Genomic DNA, 23,428 nt, shown 5'->3' with positions numbered 1-23,428 from the left:
GCTTTAGAGACAAGAATGGGATGCGCATGCGGGAATGCGTGCCTGAAATGAATCTCTGGTTCACTTCACAGTCACATGTAAATACGTTATACACTAATACATATACATCTGTTATTATTATTATTAACATAAAAGAGAGACCGCCGATGACTTTACTTTATCTGACTCCTCCCATGTGGTGGTCAGTGGTGCTGCTGCTTCCCCACCACCATCACCACCACCATTCTCCCCCTTTTCATTTCCACTTCTTCTTTTCTCTTTGTTTTTTAAGACCCAATTTCGGTTTCTGCGAAAGTTATCCCCCTCTTGTCCTCTACTCCATCCTAATATCCTACGCATCCACTGCGCACTCTAGGTTCTCCCCTCCCCTCTACTGCCTTTCCCCTCTTAATTAATAGTCGCCATTACACGTGTCTTGTCTTCGTCTTTCCACGTCATCTCTACTCTTCTTCTTCTTCTCTCCACTTCTACTTGTTTTTGCTTTTTTCTCTTTGCTTTTCTCTCTAGGGTTTCTCTCTTTTCTTTTTTTCCTTCTTTTTTCAGCTGCTGGGTTACTTCCGGTGCCCGTTTCTCACCAGCCATGGGGTCGATCCCCGATCCAGGCGAGTTAGCCGAGTTGACTCCCCCCAGCTTCGACGACTTCCAGCGTCAGACCTCGCTTATGACAAGCTGTACTCTTCTCTGGAAGGAGCTTTCTGACCACATCACCTCTCTCGAGCAGAACCTCCAGAAGAAATCGGAAGCTCTCAAGCACAAATTCCAGACCCTAGACCATGATACCAAGGCCACGCTCGCGTCCCTCAAGAAGCGTGAGGTTACTATTGACGGAAGCGTGGAGATCGCGCTCGAGCGCGTGGAGGAACATAGAGAAGCCGCTTTCAAGTCCCTCGAGAACTCGGATCATCCTGATGGCGAGGTGGATGACGGTGATGGGCTGTTACAGCTGCTGAAATCCTTTTGCTTGAAAATGCACTCAAGGGAGTTCTGGAAGTTTGTAATTACCAAGAAAAAGGAACTTGATGTTTTGAGGAGCCAAATTCCGTTGGCTTTAGCGGAATGTGTGGATCCTGCTAGGTTTGCCCTGGAAGCGATTTCAGAGGTCTTTCCCGTGGATAGGAGAGGAGAGAGGACTGAGAAAGGAAATGATTTGGGATGGGCTTGTGTGCTGATTCTGGAAAGCTTGATACCGGTTATGGTAGACCCCGTGATAGGCAAGTCCAGGCTGTTAGTGACGCCGAGCGTGAAGGAAAAAGCCAAGGAGATTGCGGAGACTTGGAAGAGAAGTCTGGAAGAGCGTGGTGGGATTGAGAATGTGAAAACCCCTGATGTGCATACCTTCTTGCAGCATTTAGTCACTTTTGGGATTGTGAAGAAGGAGGATGTGGATTTGTACAGGAAGCTCGTTGTTGGGTCTGCTTGGCGCAAGCAGATGCCTAAGCTTGCTGTCTCGCTTGGTTTGGGTGATAAAATGCCTGGTATGTTCTTCGTTGTGTATCACTTTTCTCATTTGCTGGTTTATTTTATTGGCGGTTCTAGAAAGAGTCTTTTTTTTTTCTTTTGCCACCAAAAGCCCTCTTTCATTGTATCATCAACGTTTTCCTTTTACTATGCTGGAGAGCTTATGGAGGACTGGTCCGTTCGGATAGTGTAATGATCAAGTAGTGTGTGTGATCCATACAGTATTCCAGCAAGTGTTTTAGTTATTTATTAATTATTATTATTATTATTATTATTATTATTATTTATTTTTATTATTATTTTTTTTTTGGGGGGGGGGGGGGTGTTGGTTGTAGTGTAAAGGCACAGTTGTTAATAGATAAGCATTTATGTGTGCCAGATGGAGGGAACGGAAAAAAGGAGGGGATTGTTGGGGGGGTGGGTGAGAGACAAGGGGTCGGTAGGTCATATTGATCATTCAGCCCAGGTCTTGGAGCTTGATTCTGGTCAGCGTGATAAACTACCCCAAGGAGCTAGCGTGTTGATTGAGTTTTTGTTTATCTTGTACCATATGTGTTGCTTGTCATGGTGAAGGTCGCTTATTGCACTTTACTGCCTAAGATAAGTGCAAATTCTTTCTTTACCTTCCCATTTAGATATTTCTTGGCACATAACAATGCTCAAATTGCGTGGCTTGTATTAGTGCACACACCCATGCTCCCTGTTCGGCACACTTGTTGTGTTGTAGAAGACAATCAGTTTATTATTAACTAGAGAATGGTGGCCATTTAACAAGAACAGTTGCATCCTCATTTGTGGTTGACTGGCTTTATGGATTTCTTACACCTCAACCATTTTGTCAGAAAATTAATCATAAATTTATGCTGGCAATCCAATGAGCCAGTTTAACATTGTCATTGCGGATACTCTAAAGGTCCAATGTGCTTGGGCATTCTAAAGCTTCTATGCTATATTATGACTAAAATGAACTTGTCTCATTGAGGCTGGTTAAGACTTGCATGTATATCTTTTCCAAGTTCAACTTTATAATCTTTCTTTTGTTTTTCTTTTTTTTTTTTTTTGGAAATAAGAGCCAGCACTAATTGAAAAGCTACTTTGGTTGATGATTGTGGTGATCTGAAACTTCTATCATGTACAGATATGATCGAAGAACTAATTAGTAGGGGACAGCAGCTTGATGCTGTGCATTTTACTTATGAAGTTGGTCTTGTGGACAAGTTCCCCCCTGTTCCATTGCTTAAAGCATTTTTGAAGGATGCAAAGAAGGCTGCAGCTTCTATTTTGGAGGATCCCGATACTGGTCGAGCTGCGGTATGAACCCTTTATTTTATTCTCCCTGTTATAATTTTAGGTGGTGCTTATTATTCTAGTAATTTATGTTTTTTTCCTGAGTTAAACATTGGATATGAGGTTTCTCTCTTGGATATATTCAGTCTGGAAAATATGTTTACCTCCCACTTTGGTGCAGTGGGTAACCTACTGCTACTGGCCATCTGTCAACTGTTGTTAGAAAAAAGTGCAACTGCATAATTTGTTTTGTACAGCAAAAGACCCATGTTTCGAGTGACAAGTACTTCATCTTATGCATTTGTTCTCTTGATGAAACGCATGGATTTTGTTTTATGCTTCTCCTTGTATTTCAGATGTCTGAGAATACACTATCTTCTATGTGAATGAGCAGTAATGGCTGCAGGAGAAATGCCATTACAGTACTACACAAGCAGGTTGAATTTGGAGGAATTTTTTGGTAGATTTGGTTTATTGTAAACAAGGCTCTGAAGCCATTATAGGTTTATTGTTGATCTCAATTTGCAGAATGGCACGTGAATATGGTCTGTTGATGACCTAAATGAAATATTATATAGTGTGCTCATAAGTCTTCATCGAGGCAACCTAAGTGGGTATTGTTGAATTTATGGGCAATTACCTTCTGGAATGTCTTTGTTCTGAGTTACGAAGTAAGGGATTAACTGCTTACAAATACAAAGGGACTGAATGTAACAATATCCAAAATTGAGAAACTAACGATGCTCCTTAATTCATAGGTTAGGATGAAATATTGTATACACTTACAATATCTTGGATGATGACAAGATATTCTTTTGCCTTAATAGAAATAATTGTTTGGACTAGCAATGCATTGATTTTAATGAATGCATCTAATGCAATGCCTAGGATAGGACAAGATTTTTATCTGAAGTTAATGCATAATTCTTGCATTCATTAATTTCTTGGAAGATAAAAGCTTTAGAAGCATATCTGTTTCTTCTTTTATTATTTGCTGAGGTTATTAATTCATTTCTTTCAACTTACCGATAGTTGTTTTATCAATACTGTAGCACCTTGCTGCCCGAAAGGAGCAGTCGGCTCTCCGGGCTGTTATCAAGTGTATTGAAGAATACAAACTTGAGGCTGAGTTCCCACCAGAGAATCTCAAGAAACGCCTTGAACAGTTAGAGAAGGCCAAGACTGAGAAGAAAAGGCCGGCTGCAGTTCCTGCCAACAAAAGAACACGTGCCAGCAATGGTGGCCCAATGCCTCCAGCCAAGGCTGGCCGTCTGACAAATGCTTACGTATCATCTTTCCCTGCGCCCCCAACATTTATCAGGTCTCCCCCGCACGCTCAATATCCTACTGGCATACCAGCATATCCTTCTCCAGCAGCTGTTTATGGCAGCAGGAGCCCTCAATCTCCATATGCGTACTCACCAGAGGCAGCTGCTCCCATGGCCGGATCATATGCTTCAGCTCCTTTAAATTATCCTGCATACGGAGGCTATGGTAACGGTTTTGCTCCAGCTTATCAGCAGGCTTACTACCGATAAACATGACTACTTGTTGAAGACGGTAACCACTGATATGTTGACCCCAATCTCGTTTGCTTTCTCAACTGGCTTGTTTGTAATCGCTAACCTTTTTAATGGTAGCGATCTGTGTGTGTTAATTATAACTTTCTACTTCTTGCTGTATCATGGTAAGAAGCTGTATTTCTGATATTGATCAAACTGTAGAACTAGGTACTTGTGAAAGTAAAATCCTGATGGAAACATAACAATGTTGATGTACTAAAACTTCGACCCCTGTTATTAGGGTTAGTTGTAGAAAAGCTGTTCCTTGCTGTTTTAATTGTTGTTTAATTGCCATGCTGTCTTTCGTGAAAAATTAAATTAAGATTCTAATAAATCATAACTGGATGGCATTTGATCTCATTTAAGCGCCCTGGTTTCTGTTTTCGCTTGATACTAGTATGGTGAGTATTTGCCATAGAGCTAAGTTGCAGCCTCTTTAGCATACGTTGATTCGTCTGACGGGCCACAGCACTGACGAAAAGCTCCCGCGGATATTTTCTGAGCAGCAGATTAAGGGTTAGTATGTCTACTTGTGTACACACTAAACCTTGGGAAATGTTCTTGCCGTGTACAGGAATGATGTCCGGTGGGTCTAACGGTATCTTGAATTATTGCAAGCTTCTCAGTTAAGCAGTGGCTCACAAATTATGGCTGCAAGTTATATTCCAATAAAATTAAATCTCCAGACAAAAAAAAAAATTAATGGTTGAACGTCGAAAGAGTTGGAGGGTTATTGAATCACCAGCATTTGGGGGCGGCGTCCGTCCAGGGATGGCCGAAGGCCCATTTTTGGGGCATTTGACCGATCAATTTCTCTCTCTCTTGCTTCCTTCGATAGTATCCATCCCTTTGCCTCTCTTATTATCACCCATCTCCTTTTCTCTCTTAGTATATGAAAATTATATATAAAACGATTGACACTTAAAATGAATATTATCATAGGTTTAATAAGTATTACATTTATTAAAATGTTAAGGAAAATATTAAAATATATATTAGTATTTAATTTATTAGAGATAACTTTGCCTAGTAACGCAATCAAAATAACGGATTATATATAAAAATAATTCTACATGTAAGTTTTGAATGCTTAAAAATTATAAAATTACTAATTTTATTGATTATAAGTTCTTGCAAAAATGTTTATAAATGATTTATGTTTTTTGAATAAAATTTGTTTTGAATGAAAAAATGTAAATTCAACTTAAAATAATTAAGATGAATCAAACTACATTAATAGTACCCATTTTTTCAAATAAGGGTAAGTTATAGCCATTCTCAAAATAAGGGTAATTTTTATAGACTAAATAATAAATTGCTTTTCCTTTTAATAGAATAATTAATTTATTAACGGAACTAAACATGAGGATCTGATTTTTACTTAAATTTAAAATAAGAACTACGTTATGAAATTTTTCTTCAGAAAAAATAATATTATAAATTTTGCTTAAACTTTAGAGGCTTTGGCGTGAACTGCCTTCAAAAGGGGCAAAAAAAAAAAAAAAAAGAAAGGGAATCATCGCCTCTGTATGTTTCTAAACTATGACCCAGAGCTAGGTGTTTCCGTCAAACCTAAACCCTCAGCTTGCTTTATAAGCCCCCGATTCCCTCACTGTTATCTCATCGCTCCCCGAGATCGTCCCTCAGCCCTCAAGCTTCATAGCACAGGAAGACTGCAGCTCACCGCTCGTCACTCGGGTTTCAAGCTCGCCTCTGCACTTCGCCTCAGGTCAGTTCATCTTCCATGGCTTCTGCTAATATGTGATTAGGCTGCCTTTTCTATGATTTGAGGCGCAGAAAATATATGATTTCTTCTTTTGAAAAAAAAAAAAAAAGAACTTTGAACTATGGTGCTTACTTGCCATTGACATAAGGATGACGAATTGATGCATTGATGGAAGATCTTCCTATATCGTGAGAATATATCTGTTTGAAATATGGAATAATATTCGCTGTAGCTCTCGTAGCTTATATCAATTGAATATCTTATTAAGAATTAAGAAAATTAGAAAACCTAATGCTAACGAAATCAGAGTGTCGCATTCCATAATAAAACAACTAAATCTAACTGTGTCTGTGAGTTCTTCTGTACCTATTTGTGAATCGCGTCACGATAGGGTAGGGAAACAAATAATAGTGACCATTGTGGAGGCTTCTTTGGCAGTATCGCCAGATTGCGCACCAAATGTTTGGTATTTTACCCATCTGAGAACCGAATTCTCTCAATTCCGTTTGGTATTACAAATTCGGCTTATCCAAAATGACTTTGCTACTGTTTAAGAAACCCACTAGTCTCACATCGCTAGTGAGCCCCAGTTCCTTGCAATTGTGTTTAGTTTTTGCGCAAAGGCTTCTGTTATTGTTGATAAGAGAAATGCCACGCCCACAAAAGCATCAATTCATAACAGATGAAACCCTTCAGCTACTTACTCCAGTAATATTTATCTTTCCCTATTATTTAGTCATGGAGACTGTTTTGATCATTATGATATTGAACTCGTGGACAACAATACATGGAAAATTTCATCAGTTTTAACTCATGCCTAATCAGGACCAGATGGATAAATGGAAGTGCATTTAGATTCTGCTACTCAAGTATTTGACGAGCAGGTTGATTATGCAGCATCTTTGGAGATGACTATACTTTTGATGAGATCCATAATATGAGAATTTGAGGAAATCTTCTTTATAAGCTTGACCTGGACTCCAAGGAGTTTGAAGAATAAAGTTTTGAGTTTCATAGGAAGAAATCTCCAAAGAGAAAGGGTGTCTCTAAGGGAGAGGAAAAGAAGAAATCAAAGTATCATAATAGTAAAGAAATCAAAAAGAAGGAAAACCCAAGTTGTACTTCAGCTCTTGAAGTAAAAAAACTTTCCACAGATAGTGAAGAATGAAGGGGTCTATTCTGTGCTTCTTGATAATATGGATGGCTTGGGTTGTGTTGGGAAAAAGAAGGTTGGAACACCGACTTTCAATCAGCTTACTGCACCTTACAGTGAGACATTCTGTTTGGATATTTTCATATCAACAGCCTCTGTTCATGCCTGCATTATTCACCGGGCTTGCAAGCAAGGTGGTCACGGTGGCACATTCAATATCTGAAGACAGAAAATTTGATCTGCCCTCAACAAGGAATGCAGTTTCTTGTGATGCTTAGGAGCAATTCAAGCACAAAGAGGTTTGGCAGATGATATTCACAATGTTGTTTACACACCAAGAAGGGGAAAGATTGGAGAGTAAGCTTCAGATTGTGCTTCAGTCTATCATAGACAATGGCATCAATGTGAAAGTGAAGCTTAAGCAGAGGAAGTCTCGCCTGGTGCTTGGAGCATTATTGCCTAATTGGCTTTGTATGGATTATTGAGCCTGCTCCACCTAGTTTTTGCTCAGATGGTGCCAAAAAAGGGATTGGAGGCCGAGAATTAGCATTAGTTCAACAAATTCTAATTGCCATGTCCACTGCACTTCTGATCCTTCTATACTGTAACATAGAATGGTCAATCCTGTATTTGTAAAATGTTTTAGTAATAGTAACTTGAATTTTAACCATTGAACTGTAGTAGATACATGGATGATTCCTTTTCATTGGTATTTTTCTTTCTTATTTGCAGAGAATCATGGCCACCAAAGCTGAAGGTGACAGGAAGGAACCAATAAATGAACAGGCAATTATTAATGCGTACACTGCTATGCGATCTGAACTGAACCAAATTTACTCAAAGATCACTGAGCTTGAGATGGAAGTGAGTGAGCATTCATTGGTTATTAATGCTATCCAACCACTTGATCCATCCAGACGGTGCTACCGAATGATTGGAGGTGTGCTGGTTGAGAGAACTATCAAAGAGGTCCTGCCTGCTGTCCAGCGCAATAAAGAGGGGATTGAGGAGGTAATTACAAGGCTCAACGAGGCCTTGGAAAAGAAGAAAAAGGAAATTACTGAGTTTGAAACTAAATACAAGATCAAGATAAGAAAGCCTGAAAATGAGGTGCAGGATGATGGCGGCAAGAAGGAAGGTTCTTCTCAAGGAGTTCTCGTGGGTCCTGCATAAGTCTTGTAATTTTTTGTATCCCCTTCTAAGGTTTCTCAGACGTGTTTGATACAGTTGGCCCTTTTTGTTGTGGTGTTCTAGTTATTGGATGTGAATCTTGTTGATCATGATTGTGTAGACTAGCTGATATTGCGGAACCAGATATATATTTGTTTTGATCCTGTTTTTAATGACAGGGCAACTATGTAGGTAAGAGCACGGGAACAAAAAAAAGGGTTTGCTACTAACCTTATCAGAGTAATGTGTTTGGATAATTTATGTTCGGTCTGTGAGACAAAATGTTATTTGGAAGCTCAGGCAAGTGCAAATCTGGAATCTGATGAAGGCACAGTACAGGTTTCAGGATAGACAATCAGATGACCTTGTAACAATAACCTTCCAGGTAAAACTACTAGTGTGATTATGATATAAATAAGAATCAACAGAACCATACACGAATACTTAAGATAAGATTGCGAGATATAATCGAGTTTTTTTGGTGCAACTGGATCAATTTGGTGTTGCAGTACGTGAATTGGTTATGGCAGATAACAGGTTCCATAATAAGGGAGTGATGATAATTTAACATCCTTATAGCAGGTAGTTTCGCTCTACTGATTCATGTATTCACCCCAACACACAACTTTGATGAGTTTGATTCAAAATACCAATTAGCCATATTTCTAGAAGGGTAATATCTTCAATCGGGGCCTCAATCATCGCTAGATGAAAAAACAGTGATTTGTTCAAAGCTGTTTCATGAATACAAAGCTTATATTTCTTAGTCCAATCGACAATTGCATAAAGAAAATGGGAGCCTACAGCCTCTCTTCTGTTCACTCTTAGCTGAAGAAATCTTGAAAGCCTCTGCCAGCAAATACCTTATCGGACAACTCGGCCAAAACGGCATTGACAGTGAGCAAAACGAGGCTAGACCCGGCAATCACCCCAATCACTACACCTGTGGTCCCCAACACTTTCCCAAATGCAGGCCACTCTATCTCTTGGATCTCTTCCGCCACTCCGACCAACAAATTTCCTTCTTTCTCCTCTTTCTTCATTGCTTTCTGGATCTCCGCCCCTAAATCGCTCACCTCGACACTCGACTCATCCAACGACTGTTCTTCTTTTGCGACCTGAGATTCCACGCTCTCCTGGCTCTCTTCCACTGCCCTCGTTACAAAAACTACGTTTCTTCTTTTTGAGTTAGCTGTACTGATTTTGCTGCTGAAGAAGAGAGTTGAGCTGCAGACAGGTGGCTGTTTGAATTTTAAGGGTGGATTTGATTGGGTGGTCTTCAAGAGCTGTGGGGTAAGAGGGAGTTTGAGCGAGGAAGTCCGGAGTGCCATTTCTGCTCTACCGGATGAGCCTAGTTTTTCGAGTTGATAAAGAGTAAGATTTTTGACAATCTTTACCTCTTGACGTTTCAGAGGTTGTGCTGGGCCGAGCTTCTATGCCAGGTTGGGCCACCGCTATTGACTGTGAGTCCTAATTTGCTTCTCAGACGAGCAAAAAACTTGATAAGAACATTATTGGTTCAATTAAAAAGTATTTTAAAATTATTTAAAAATTATATGTATTATATTAATATGAAAAAACTGGAATTTAACATGGTTTACAAAAATATTATTTTATTATGCATAAACTAGCAATTGCAATCTTGACCATATATATATATATATATATAAGGACCTCAATTTTAATAAATAGTTAATTTTATAAAATATGTAAATAAAATATATAAAATAAATAAATATTTAAAAAATTTATAAAAATTAATAAAATATTATAATTAAATTATATTATATATTAAAATAAATTAATAACAACTTTATTTTTTTTACAAATATATCTTTTAATATAAATTAAAAATAACCTAAAATCAATTTTTAATAATATTTATTATAGAAAATTTTTTTTTACTGTGTGATATACAAACTTATAAAAAAATAATATTATTAAAATAATATATTAATTTATTATAATTTTTTTAAAATTAAATTATTTAATTTTTTTTAAATAAAAATAGGAGATTGGGAGTCTAAAATCTAAAATCTCTTAAATTTACGTAGATGCATTTATTAATATGAGTATAAATTATCTAATCTATTAATTATAAAAATATATTTTCATTTTATTTTTTTTAAATTTAAATAATCTAACTTATTATCAATAAAAATAATATTTAATTTATATTTAAGTATTTTTAAATTTAAATGATCTAATTTATTATCCATTAAATTTATATTTTTAAAATTAAATTATTTTTTAAATTTAAATAATTAATAAAACTCATTAATTAGTAAAATATTATTCATAAAATACTGTTATTTATAAAAATTTAAAATTTAATTTTTTAAATTTAGATAGTTTAATAAATAATTTTAATTATATAAATAAATTAAAAATTAATTAAGTGAAATAATTATTTTTTAATAATAAAAATAGTATATAAAATTAAATTACGTAGTGAATGAAAAATAATTATATATTGAAATTAAAATTTTAAAAATAATTTTTTTGAATTGAAAAAAATAAAAAATAAAAAGAAAAGAATTAAATAAATTAAATAGTATTAAAGATGAATAAAAATTTATTCAAAAAAATTAAAAATTTTGATTTTATAAAATTTAAAATTATTTAATCAAATAATTTTAAAATAATACTAACTAACAAATATTTTAAATATATAAAAATTTAATAATAATTTTTTTTACTATATATAAAACTATTTAAATATTTCTACACAATTTAGCCATGGCCCATTGACCCCTTTAGCTCCGTCGCTGTATATAAGACGGCTTGTGGGTCCCAATACATAACAGATTTACCAAGACAAACTCCTTCTAAAACAAAAGATTTACAAAGAAGCACCTATGAGTAACAAAACTTTAATGCCAAACTTGTGAGGAAAATAATAATATTATTATTATTTAATTAAAAAATGAAATCACATATATTAAAACCAAAAGAAATTTCCTGTAGAAGAAAATGCTATAACATGACAGTATGGCGACTATCCTCCCACAGGCAAGAATGGATCCATAAGCAAACAAAATGCTATTCAAATCAACATGACAATCCAATTCCCGAGGAACAAAACCCATGAAACTGGAGCTCAAATGGTTTTAACCTTTCAAGTTTGAACCCTTCTGAAAGCCAATTTCTGCACAACCAAACAAATTTGACACAAACCTAACAACATTTCCCCATACTCTCTCTCTCTCATTTGAAATTGCTTTTTACATTTTGATCATCTCTGCATGTGATACAGTTGGTTGCTCTGATATAAACAGATTTGGCATATATGGATATGTGTGAAAACAATATTCATCCTGATTGAACCAAAAAGCAAAGATCTCTTCACTTTCTCCTTGATTGAAATCAACTGTTTAACCTGACAACCATCACTTTTGGACTTATATACTAATGACCAAGCATCTTCTATCTTCATGGCTGCATCATTTTGAGATTATTTATGACTGAAAATATAGAAGGGTTCCATGAGAAATTATTGGACAAACAGTTTTCTTCCTTTTATGGATTATCCCACATCACAAAATCTCATCCATGCCTGCATATACAGTGCTATCCAATAATTTTGAACTCAGCCGTCTTGTATGACTTCCGTTTTTTCCCCCTTGGGCTTTATGCATATATGATTATTTTATAAGATTTACTATATAGGACTTCTCTGTAGACAGACTGGGTGATTAAAATTCAATGGGGTTAGTAAACCAGCTCATGCCAGTTCTTTCATTTGATAATTGAGGATGCATGCATATATGTATGGTCTTGTATAAATAATAAGGAGCATCAAAATTTCAATCATGGTCATTGTCAAGAAGATATGGATTTGCTTTATGCTTCATTTTTTTCAGTCATTGGACCCATTTTCATATCTGCCCAGATTTACTGGCAAAAAGAAAATGAACTTTTCCCTTACTTTTATATATTTGGCTCACAAAAGCGAACTGCAAAATCTGCTACCATTATATATATTCTCTGTCTGCAAAATTAAAATTGATCCCTTCTTTTATTTCTCAATAAAAAAAATTACTGGTTGTGGCATTTGATTAGGTTGATTAGACATAATTGTTCGTATTCTATTCGTTTAAACTGATTATTTTGCAGAAAAAAAAAATCAAATAAATGTTACAAAATCGTGTATAATTTCCTGGAATTCTAAACACATATATTATGTTTAAACTTTGGAACCAGCCAAACTTTAAGATGGTAAAATATAGCCGTCCTCGCATTTCTGGTGAGCCCTTTTTCCAAAGTTGGTGTCTTTTTATGGGAAAGTAAAAGAACCACCATTAGACAAAGTTATAATAAGATTCTCCTTGTGTACTGCGAGTTTTTATATTTGGTCCTACTTGTTTATTGGCAGATGTTCAACCTCTCTGCATTTGGCTTCATATCTTTCATGTTTTATCAACCTTCAGTTTATCTTTGGTGCCCATTGGATTGGTCATTTTTGGCTTGTTTTTCTTGCCAAATTAGTAATCATATGATCACGACCGTCCGATTGTTACCTCTTTGTGTAACACCTTTGATTTTAGTACTCTTCATCCCACCAAATGCCACATTTATGTTAATATATATATATAAACCCAATTGATTAAAAACTGGAAACGCAAAGGACAAATGGTCTAGTGTTAACCTTACCTAAACCAACTAACTTTTATGGGTAATAATAAATTGTGATATATTTATGTCTATTTTTTTCATCGATAATAGTAGCAATCTCTTTGGATCCTCTTGGTTTGTCTCCCCTTTAATTTGTCCTCTATAAAACTTAAAACAACAGAACTCATGCGTTGCTTTCTTCAATGCACATATGAAGGATTTCATGCATATTTTTTGGGGTTTTCATGGACTGTAATTGTTCCTACCTGTAGCAACCATGTTCTAAGAAAGAAAAAACAAGGGAACTGTTTCTATGAGTTTGCTAGGCAATTCAATTACGTAAGATGATATGCTACCCAGTTCCACATCAACCGGGAAACCCATGTGTTTTGTTATTTCCAACCAGAAATTTTTTTTATTTTTGGTTGAGAAAATTAATTAACATCTATACATACAAGGGGAAACATGTACTATGTGCATTGATCATTTTGGTCTCTTGTGAAAATTTTATAGCACGTACGCATCGAGACATTAACACAACCCACGCTTCCTTGGTTTCCAAATTAACAAATTACATTTCACCTTTGTCTTCTTGCATGAAACCACTGATTAAAGTAGTTCCATTAAACAAGGGAATAAAAAAAAAGTTAAAAAGACAACTACGCTAACATTTCTTGACAGCCGACAAAAAAAAAAAAAGGAAAAAAGAAGAAAGATATTACTGATCAACAAATACTTTATACTTTCCAAAGTGACATATTTTGCCGCCGGCGGCCTTCAGGCTTCTGGAGGTTGTCGGATTCTGACGAAGATGAGGGTAATAAGGAGATGATTATATCAGCAAAAGCACTAATGATAAACTTGTGGGTGTGTTTAGGGTTCAATGTAAGATAACAGGAGAGCAATTCGTGCAAGCAGTCCCAATCAGCCCTCACGTCCTTTAGCTTTCTAGCGTCAATCATTTCTAGCATCGAATATTTAAAATCTGTGTAAGGATCCGGTGAATACTTTTTAACGGCTACAACTCCACTGAGTTGTGACTGAGTCTCCGGTAGTGTTTCTGGGGGCTCGATTATGGAGTTGGAGCGGCCAGGAGATGAAAAGAAGAACCGCTGGGATGCGAAGATGGCAGCGAAATCAGGAGGTGAGTCAGAGTCGGAGTCAGAGTCAGAGGAGGAGAAGGAATAGGTGGAGGGAGTACTGAGGGACTTGGAAGTGGAAGCTGGAGAGAGATCATAAAGGGAGCTGAAGTTCTTGATCACAATTGATGAGTTGGTGGTGGTGGAGGTGGCGGCGGCGGGGTCAGTGGGAGATTGTAATAGATGGGCATGTTCTTGCTGTAAGGTTAGTGGATTTGGAGATGGGGTTGTGGTGGGTAAGCATTTGAGCAGGTTCTTCCAGAAGATGGTAGACATGGTGGAGAGTAGAGAGAGAGAGAGGGGCTTAATTTGTCGTCTGGGCTATATGAAGATAAAAAGAGACTAAAGGCGGATGGTGGGGTATTTATTTGGTGGGAGAGCAGAGCACCTTCTATGGCTATGATTTTATCTAGCTAAGAACCGGTTTTAACTGAATTAAAATCGAAAGTTATGCATTAAATTTGAATAATTATCAACTGTATTTTATCTTTTTAATAAATAAAAGAAAAATTAACCACTAAACTTGATTAAAGTTAATTGAAATCATAAATAGACTTATTCTCTGCTCAATGCTAAAGAGAAGTAGTTCTCAGAATAAGAACCTAGATTCTTATACTCGTACTATCCGTTTCTTTACAATTTAACTATAAAAAGTTTAGGAAAAAAAATTGAAAAGATTCGACAGGAGTACTTTGGAGCTGAATCTGTTTTCTTGGAGACTGGGAAGGAATTGTTCTATGCATTATGTTAAGTTCATGCAATAATTAATTAATCATAATGCTGGCTAAATAAATTGGTTTGGGAAAATACGATATACAGCTTCATTATTAATCTTTTTGTATATCAAGTTTTTTTTTTTTCATTGTTTTCTGTTATTTTCTCCCTTACTCTCACTTTATTTAATCAATTTTCTGAATTGAAATCATAATTTTGTTTAATAAGTATAAAAGTATAATTAACTTTTACCAATTTAATGAGTTAAAAAAGACTATAAAGTTGCAAAAAGCTTTAACTTTTTAGTGTAATTGAATAATTCAATGGTAAGATCATCTCTGATACGAAAGCGTAATATTCCTGCAATGAAAAGCCGAGCAACAAGAAACATTAAAATCACTTCCATTAACTTCTACAAATTCAATTGCAGATTCCACAAACAAACACCAAATTAAGCAAACCCATCAGTTCAATTTTCTCCTTCTGTTAACCTAACCAATATAACAAATGAGAGAAGACCAGGCCCAAGTCCTAACCACCCAATTCAGAACCTGATACAATTCTCTCTGTGGCAATACTTCAAACACCTCATGACCTAGGCGACATCAGTACTTGGATATACCTGTAGGTAATAATCACTGCAAGACCAATGAACCCCAGATAATATATTGCACAGTAATTTTTGCTTCTTATGTTTGCGGACAAAAAAATTGCCAGAAAAGCTTATCCGTCAAAAGAAGCAAGCATCTTATCTCTTAAAAGCAGAGAAAGACAATTAAGTGTATCTGGCATACCAAACTGTCTGGGCCTGGTGGTGGGGGTGGATTTCAGCGTCACACTCTGTAGCTTATGAAAGTTTGTTACATGCATAATTGTCCTTGGAAGAGGGAAACTTGCTGACGGGTGAGCATCAACCATGTCTTTCTTCTTCCTGATTTAAAAGTTTCCCTTGTGACCTTGAATCTTTGTTATTGCCTTTAGTCAGAATGTAAAAAAGTTGGTGCTTTTCCCTCTAAGCTTTCTCTGCGCTTTGCTGCACTCATGCGACTATGACCTTGCTGGACACCTTATATAGGACCCACCTTTGTACGTGTATACATGGGACTAGCAAGAAAAGTAAACAGGCCCAGTGAATTAAAAAGGGGCTGAGGGACCCAAAAATCAATCCAAACATAAGGCCCAAGCCCAAATTTCAGAGACCCAAGGAAGGCAACTAGCAGCGGAGGTGCTGGTAAGACTAGCAGAGGAACAGAGGCGCCAACTGACAGGCAATGCAGAAGGCTTCGGATCATGATGAACAAAAAAACAAGAAGACGAATCTTTCAGGTTATTGAACACTCAAGAAGTACCTCGAGCTGTTGTTATGAAATGGATATTTTCCAACTGTTGAAAAAGAAAAAAAACATTGAAATGCGAAATGCAAAGCTAAAAGAAAAGGAATTTCTCTCATTGCATATTAAGATGAAATGGTGGACGTCGACCGCTAGAGGCATTTACTTTTCATCAAAAAGAAACCCAATAAATTGAAAAAGGCCCTCCCAACATTAACAAGACTTGCTTTTTAATGAAATAGCCATTTGGATGGAAGGCATGTCCAAATTACCCAGACGTCCAAAGAGAGAACCTTCCCCTGCTCTAATGGAGCAAGGAAAGTGACCAGCGGCGAAGCTCCACTCCCCATAATCGGATTTCTCGATTGTCCTCGACTGATCAGATAAATAAAAACTCAAAAATAAAGAGTGCATGTCAACTCCATCTAACGCATAATAACTTGAAAAGAAAAAACCATCCGAAAGTTTTAAATTCAAAATATATAATGCATTACGAAGGTAGATGATTAGAATAAGGGCACTATCCCAAAAACAAGGATACCACAAGCTACTAGAACATTGATCGGAACAGGGAAACACCGAACACCACCCAAAACCTGCAACATATAATAATTACAGCAATACCATACATCCATATGTGAGCGTTGCATACAATCACAAATATCTCAAACTATTACTAGTTTTTTAGACCCCAAAAGAAAAAAAAATACTACTAGTTTTTATTACACATCAACATTATCATTAAGCCTAGCAGCTGCAGTCAATGACGACGCAACACCACCAGGATGCATTGTCAGATTGGGGTTGTTCCTCAGCTCCGCACTCACAACCCTCTCTGCATCAGCTCTTGTCACCACCTTATCTGCCGGCAACTTCGATGTCGCATCCTACAGCCAAACATGCATATATGGTCAGGACATCCAATCTCCTAGTCTGCAACACTTTCTAGTGTCTTCTAAAATTATACTACTTACCGTCAGAACGTCGGTGAGTTTAATCTTGTCATCGGTGTTACTTATTCCCGCATTGTAAGATGCCGCAGATTGAGCTGCGGCTGCGAGACCACCTGGAACAATGACATTGCTACCAGTTGCTCTCACCTCTGCTGCCTGAATTGCCGCAGCATCGCTCTGCTCTACTGGCTTGTTACCTGCTGTTTGCGCTGCGGCTTCCAATGCTTCTCCTATAGTTATGGCGTTCTGGACGCTTCCCGCTGTCATACCCGGCACTGGAGTGGGTTCCACATATTGTCCAACCACCTGAAATAACCATTAATACAAGATATGCATGCATTAGTCCATAATCCCAAACACTAAACAAACAAGCAGAGCGAAAGAGAGACCTGTCCAGCAACTCTCTCAGTGATTACGCGGGCTCCCAGGAGATCAGTCTCTGTGACAGAAACGCCACGATCGCTCGCAGCATCTGTGGCGTCGCGGTGACCAACAAGTCCGGATCGCTCGTTCTGGGTTGCAGCAGCTTGCATGGAAGCGGCTACTCCACCCTTCTGGGTCTTCCCAAAAACCATCGTTTCAGCGGTCTGCATCATGTTAGCATCTTCTGGTGCCACAGTCATGGATGCAAGGTCCCCTGAGACGTTGAAAACATCACCATATTTGATTGGCTCTTGCCCTTGACTTGTACGCCCACCTGGGCCACCTTGTTGTCCCGGTGGCTGGTCTAGCCCGCCTTCCTGGGGCCTCTGCGGTTGTCCCTGGCTCATCTTTAGGACTTCGATACGCGCCGCTTTTTTCCGACTTCGGTTAACAAGTCTGGGCTCCAGGGGCGCAGGACGTATTTATAGATACGTAAGAATATGAAAAATTACTGGATATCGAAACGTGGCATTGCAAGTGAAACGTATTAATAGCATAGGGAACATACGTGGCAATATTTTGCTGAGGTGTCAAATGCGGATGCCGTCCTGTAACTTGAAAATTTTGCGACACTTAAGCAATACATGTAACCAGTGGCTACTAGCTACACGCAACTGATCAATCCTCCGCATTTTAACTAAAATCATTATAAACTACTTGTTTGATGTGTGTGAATGTTAAAATTTTTTATATTATTATTATATAATATTATTTTATAAATTAATATTTATTTTTTATTCTACCTATTAAAAAAATAAAATATTTTTAAAAAAATTTTAAACATTTATACATACACCATTAAATTTAATTATAATAAAAAATTAAAATTTTAATACTGATTATTATATATTATTAATATTCAATAATAAAGTTTATTTAATAAATTATACTTTTAAAAATATAAAATTTATTAAGTTGGAACGGAGGTGGATGGACCATAACAGTTGTGAATGCGGAAAATTATCAATTTTATTACAACTTTTTAAATATATTAATTTTTTGAGTTATAAAATTTAATATAATAATAATAATAATAATGTTAGATCAATTTTGTAATATTGCGAACCAAAAGAAAAAATAGATTAATTTTTTAAAAATATTTAAATAATTCTTCGTTCAACTTCAATTTAATTAATAGGAATGAGTTAGGTGTCTAGAGTTGTATAACTATATATCTTATACTAGATGTTAAAAAAATAATAATAAAAAATTAAAATATAAATTATATAAAAATATAAGAGAGTTATGATTAATAAATATAAAGAACAATCTCATATAAAAAATAGAGATTTAATAGAGATTGCGTTGATTGATTTTATATAAAATATTTTTAAAAAAATAAAAACGCTAAAATTATTATAATTATTAATATAATAATTTTAATAATTTGGATTTAATTCTATTTTAAATTAAAAAATAATTTAAATTCAATATTTTTTTGAAAGGATTTAAATTTAATAATTTAATTGTTTAATATTTATAACAGTATTAGAATCATATTTTTATTTTTATTATACTTTAATTATTTATATTTATTAACTTTTATAGTTATTTAAATCGAATAAAATTTTAATTTAATAATATTTTATATAATTAATTTTTAATTAATTTTTAATTTTTATCAAAGTTAATATTTTTATAATAATTTTAAATCGATAGTATATATTTACTCTATAGAATTATTCACAATTATAATTTATAATTAATTATATTAGTTATAATTTTATAAATTATAAAATAAATAAACAATAATATTGTGAAATAGTAAAAACTTTTTATATGATTTTTTTATAAAATTATTGCTATATGATAAGAATAATTTTCTATTATCTAAATATTTTTTATATTATATTTATTTAATTTTTATAAATATATTTTTAATATTATATTTATTATTAAAATAAAAAAATATAATAAAAATTTTTAATAATAAAAATATAATAAAATTTTTTATTACAATATTAATTATATAATATATTAAAAAATAATAGAATATTAAAAGGTCATATAACAATTACAATAAATATTAATAAACATTATATTTATTATATCAGAAAATTATAGGAAATCAAAAGGCTATAGTGATTAAAAAATAATATAAGCATGACACTTGTTAATCTCTCTAATCTATATATATATATATATATAATGTTTATACTTTTAATTGCATTCTATTTTTGGGCCATTTTAATGCAAAGCAAAATTGCATGGTAAAAAAAACTAAAATTCAAATGATATATATTATTATAATTTTAAATTTCTAATGATTTTAAACTTGATCCTTGATTAGCTCTCTCCCACCAGTAATATCGATGGACGGAGAAGGATAATCACTCTAGGCCAACCATAAAGAATACGTCTATTGGTGCTTAATCAACCATCTCTCAGCACCAGAAAATCAAAGCGAAAAAAAATAGGGGCTACCATTTTCGCCATATACAAAAGCAACGCAGCATGTTGATGCTCAAGCAAATGGGTGAAGCCCTTCACCGGAGAGTCGCAACATTTTCCAACCCCGCACTTTTTTCTTTTCTTTTCTTTGTTTTTTTGCAGCCTTAAGCTTCAAGCCAGATGTTCACTTTTCATCCATCGTTTTAACTTTTTGGCGCTCTGCATAAAAAGGTGACCTTTCTGCTATTTCAGCCGAATCCTCAATTTAGTGTCTTCCCAGCTCCAACACCCTAGTCAGGCCATGGAGTACAGTGCTGGAACACACATTTTGGTCTTCCCATATCCAGCTCAAGGACACATTATACCAATGTTAGACCTAACCAACCAGTTAGCCACCACCGGCCTAACCATAACCATATTGGTCACCCCAAAAAACCTCCCTCTCTTAAACCCTATCCTCACCACACATCCATCACTCAAAACTCTAGTCCTTCCTTTCCCTTTACACCCTTCGATCCCACCTGGGGTGGAGAACGCCAAGGACTTGCCTGCAAACTATGTTCCTTTCATAATGCAAGCTATGGGTAAACTCTATGAACCTTTGCTCAGCTGGTTCAACTCTCACCCTTCCCCGCCCTCGGCAATAATATCTGATATGTTCCTTGGATGGACCCAGCAACTGGCCGGCCAGCTCAACATCCGTAATATCGTGTTCTCACCTTCAGGTGCCATGGCGTTGTCTATTATTTATTCCCTGTGGCGCTATATGCCTAAGATAGAACAAGATGATCAACTATTCCCATTTTCGAAGATTCCAAATTGTCCGACATTCCCATTGTGCCAGGTGTCTCCTCTGTACCGCAGTTACGTTGCAGGGGATCCACTTTCGGAATTTATCAAGGATGGGTTTGTAGGTGATATAAGGAGTTGGGGTCTTGTTATCAACTCATTCACCGAGTTGGAAGGTGTTTACTTGGATCATTTGAGGGAGGAGTTGGGTCATGATCGAGTGTGGGCAGTAGGACCTTTACTTCTTCCTAAAACTGATTCATCTAGGACTAAAGAGAGAAGTGGGCCCACTCCAATTTCTGTAGAAGGTGTAATGACATTTCTTGACACGTGTAAGGATCATACTGTGGTTTATATCTGTTTTGGGAGTCAAACTGTGTTGACAAATCATCAGATCGAAGAACTTGCGTCTGGATTGGAAAAGAGTGGGATCCATTTCATATGGTGCGTAAAGGAACCCACAAGAGAACACGATGTAGAAGGATATGGCAAATTCCCATCAGGATTTGAAGACAGCGTCGCCGGGAGAGGATTTATAATCAGGGGATGGGTCCCACAAGTTCCGATTCTGAACCACCGAGCTATTTGTGCATTCTTGACTCACTGTGGTTGGAACTCGATCCTCGAAGGAATAGTGGCTGGAGTACCAATGCTGGCTTGGCCCATGGGAGCTGACCAATTTACTAATGCTACCTTACTAGTTGATGTTCTGAATGTGGGTCTAAGGGTGTGTGACGGTGCAAATACTGTGCCTAACCCCGACGAGTTGGCACAAAAGCTAGTGAAATTGGCGAGTGAGAATCTAGCTGAAAGAGAGCGAGCTAAGCAACTGAGGGATGCTGCATTTGATGCTCTTAAAGGTGGGTGTTCTGCGAAGGATTTTGAGAGTCTGGTCCACCATATGGTCGCATAGGAGATAAGAAAACCATTTTTTACATATATATATATATATTTTTCCCTTTTGTAACTCGGCGTTATTTTTCATTCTAATGAATCCATCCAGTCAATAAACAAATGACATTTTAATGCTCTTACAATATTCATACAGATGCTCGCAACAATCTGCTGTCCTCAACTAATATTAGTGCTCTTTTCAGTGTCAAATATTAACCACAGTCATGTGCTAATCAAAGTCTGAAGTGAAGAAAAAACTCAGTGCCATAACTCTTGATTAGATAATGATCATAAAAGGATAAAAAAGGATGAAGGAACTACTACATATATATACATATAAGGGAAATTTTAGTACAAGTTCTTATCATTATTTATTTATTCTCCCACTAACAGTTAGCTACATGATCAACTTTGTACTTACAAGCAGAGTTCAACTCTATTCATCACGACTTGCAACTTCCAAACCATTACCTGCAGAATTACACATAAAAATGAAGCTCAAAAGTCTTTATCTACGCTATTAACCTTCAAACTGAACATCTAACAGAGAAGCAAAGATATTCTAGTCACAAAAGCTTACCATCTGGATCAAAGAAGAAGACCTGCCTAATTGGGCGACCAGGAACAGACCTTTGAAAAGTTTCAATTCCCTTATCCTGAATTTCACATTCCAGTTTACTCACTTTATCAAAAGAATAAAGAAGATGAAATACTTCAATCTGAATTCTGAACACAATTGTAAAAGGAAAGAACATATGAAAATACCACTCATCCATAACTTTTCTTTACTAGTGAAAGACAGCAAAATGCCTCAAAGGCTCAAAAGTTCTAAACACAGAACACACCGAAATGCCCATTCCAGAACTAATTCATCTCCTCATTGTGGCAACATATATATAAATTAATATTTTAGCTCAGGATTCTTGGAATCTTGACATATATTTTTAAATTCAAAACCAACCAAACAATCACTCGAAGTAATTAACTTTATAAATTCCCAGACTTGGGATTCAAAACATACTACTGTTCTTGGCAATAAGGCAGCTAAATTTATTATCTTTATAAATCAAATTTCAAGTTTTCATTTCTATTATCATTTACACAAACAACATAGTACCAACTTCATGGCTTAATTCAACAAATATTTGAGTGGACCTTGAGAGTTTGGACGAAGGAATCGAAATTGGAAACGGAGAAGCAGATATGATGGCCTCTGGGGAGATGGCTGGGATCAAGAACTGGTGAGATTGCGCTGTAGGGCCCTTCTGGAAGCTTCGTGGTAGGGCTCCTCTCAATTAGGTGGAGAGAGAAAGCTTGAGGGAGATTCAGCCATATGACCTTGAAATCCCCGAAATCTGGACTCTCAATCTCCTCAAACCCAAATATCTTTAAACACACAAAATCAGCTTAAAAGAAATGAAGAACAGATAAAAAGAAAATCAAAGCAAGGAGTTAGGACCTCTTTGTAGAAGTTGGCGAGGCGCCTAATATCCGAGGATTCTCTGGAGATGTGGTTGAGGCAAGCTTCTTGCGCTACTGCCATTTTCGCGATGATGCTTTCGAGCTTCGTGGCCTTGTTTGGCGTGAACAAGTCCTTCGGCTTTACCCCATCACACGTCCCTCGGCAGAAACCAACATTTTGTATGCCGTATGATGACGTAGTCATCATCTAGAATTAAAAATCAATTACAATCTTTTTTTTTTTTTTTTGCCCTTTTTCTTAAATTAAGATGAGGTAATTTATTTAATTAAAAATCCAGTGGAATTTTAAACCGTAAATACAATATCTACAAAACAAGAAACGACTATGTAAATTAATCATTC

At 35.9% G+C, this 23,428-nt stretch overlaps 7 protein-coding genes across 7 annotated transcripts; 3 read left to right on the top strand and 4 right to left on the bottom strand.

Annotated features, from left to right (window-relative positions):
* Positions 1 to 135: 135 nt before the first annotated feature.
* LOC110611311 (FRIGIDA-like protein 4a) lies at positions 136 to 4,584 on the top strand. Its single transcript, XM_021751550.2, has 3 exons — positions 136 to 1,475; positions 2,597 to 2,769; positions 3,798 to 4,584. Exons 1-3 carry the CDS (start codon positions 581 to 583, stop codon positions 4,281 to 4,283), a joined length of 1,554 nt encoding a protein of 517 aa, XP_021607242.1. The 5' UTR covers positions 136 to 580; the 3' UTR covers positions 4,284 to 4,584.
* A 1,181-nt stretch (positions 4,585 to 5,765) lies between these two features.
* On the top strand, positions 5,766 to 8,529 carry LOC110611856 (probable prefoldin subunit 2). Its single transcript, XM_021752384.2, has 2 exons — positions 5,766 to 6,036; positions 7,919 to 8,529. Exon 2 carries the CDS (start codon positions 7,925 to 7,927, stop codon positions 8,357 to 8,359), a length of 435 nt encoding a protein of 144 aa, XP_021608076.1. The 5' UTR covers positions 5,766 to 6,036; positions 7,919 to 7,924; the 3' UTR covers positions 8,360 to 8,529.
* Positions 8,530 to 9,061: 532 nt separating this feature from the next.
* LOC110611855 (preprotein translocase subunit SECE1) lies at positions 9,062 to 9,738 on the bottom strand. Its single transcript, XM_021752383.2, has one exon. It carries the CDS (start codon positions 9,685 to 9,687, stop codon positions 9,181 to 9,183), a length of 507 nt encoding a protein of 168 aa, XP_021608075.1. The 5' UTR covers positions 9,688 to 9,738; the 3' UTR covers positions 9,062 to 9,180.
* A 3,763-nt stretch (positions 9,739 to 13,501) lies between these two features.
* On the bottom strand, positions 13,502 to 14,450 carry LOC110611000 (transcription repressor OFP12). The gene has a single exon (XM_021751092.2). It carries the CDS (start codon positions 14,383 to 14,385, stop codon positions 13,708 to 13,710), a length of 678 nt encoding a protein of 225 aa, XP_021606784.1. The 5' UTR covers positions 14,386 to 14,450; the 3' UTR covers positions 13,502 to 13,707.
* A 2,197-nt stretch (positions 14,451 to 16,647) lies between these two features.
* LOC110612447 (late embryogenesis abundant protein D-34) lies at positions 16,648 to 17,902 on the bottom strand. Its single transcript, XM_021753241.2, has 3 exons — positions 17,497 to 17,902; positions 17,129 to 17,413; positions 16,648 to 17,041 (listed from the first exon to the last, which is right to left on the bottom strand). The coding sequence occupies exons 1-3, from the start codon at positions 17,875 to 17,877 to the stop codon at positions 16,877 to 16,879; spliced, it is 831 nt and encodes a 276-aa protein (XP_021608933.1). The 5' UTR covers positions 17,878 to 17,902; the 3' UTR covers positions 16,648 to 16,876.
* A 2,117-nt stretch (positions 17,903 to 20,019) lies between these two features.
* LOC110610779 (UDP-glycosyltransferase 89B2) lies at positions 20,020 to 21,705 on the top strand. The gene has a single exon (XM_021750853.2). It carries the CDS (start codon positions 20,223 to 20,225, stop codon positions 21,621 to 21,623), a length of 1,401 nt encoding a protein of 466 aa, XP_021606545.1. The 5' UTR covers positions 20,020 to 20,222; the 3' UTR covers positions 21,624 to 21,705.
* Positions 21,706 to 21,850: 145 nt separating this feature from the next.
* Positions 21,851 to 23,234, bottom strand: LOC110610780 (uncharacterized protein YwkD). Its single transcript, XM_021750854.1, has 4 exons — positions 23,064 to 23,234; positions 22,760 to 22,990; positions 22,185 to 22,260; positions 21,851 to 22,075 (listed from the first exon to the last, which is right to left on the bottom strand). Exons 1-4 carry the CDS (start codon positions 23,145 to 23,147, stop codon positions 22,041 to 22,043), a joined length of 426 nt encoding a protein of 141 aa, XP_021606546.1. The 5' UTR covers positions 23,148 to 23,234; the 3' UTR covers positions 21,851 to 22,040.
* Between the last annotated feature and the right edge of the window lie 194 nt (positions 23,235 to 23,428).

This window comes from Manihot esculenta, chromosome 3, assembly GCF_001659605.2.
Source record: "Manihot esculenta cultivar AM560-2 chromosome 3, M.esculenta_v8, whole genome shotgun sequence".
NCBI classification, from domain to species: domain Eukaryota; kingdom Viridiplantae; phylum Streptophyta; class Magnoliopsida; order Malpighiales; family Euphorbiaceae; genus Manihot; species Manihot esculenta.
The sequence above is the reverse complement of the archived record's forward strand: the minus strand, read 5'-3'. Positions and strand labels throughout refer to the sequence as shown.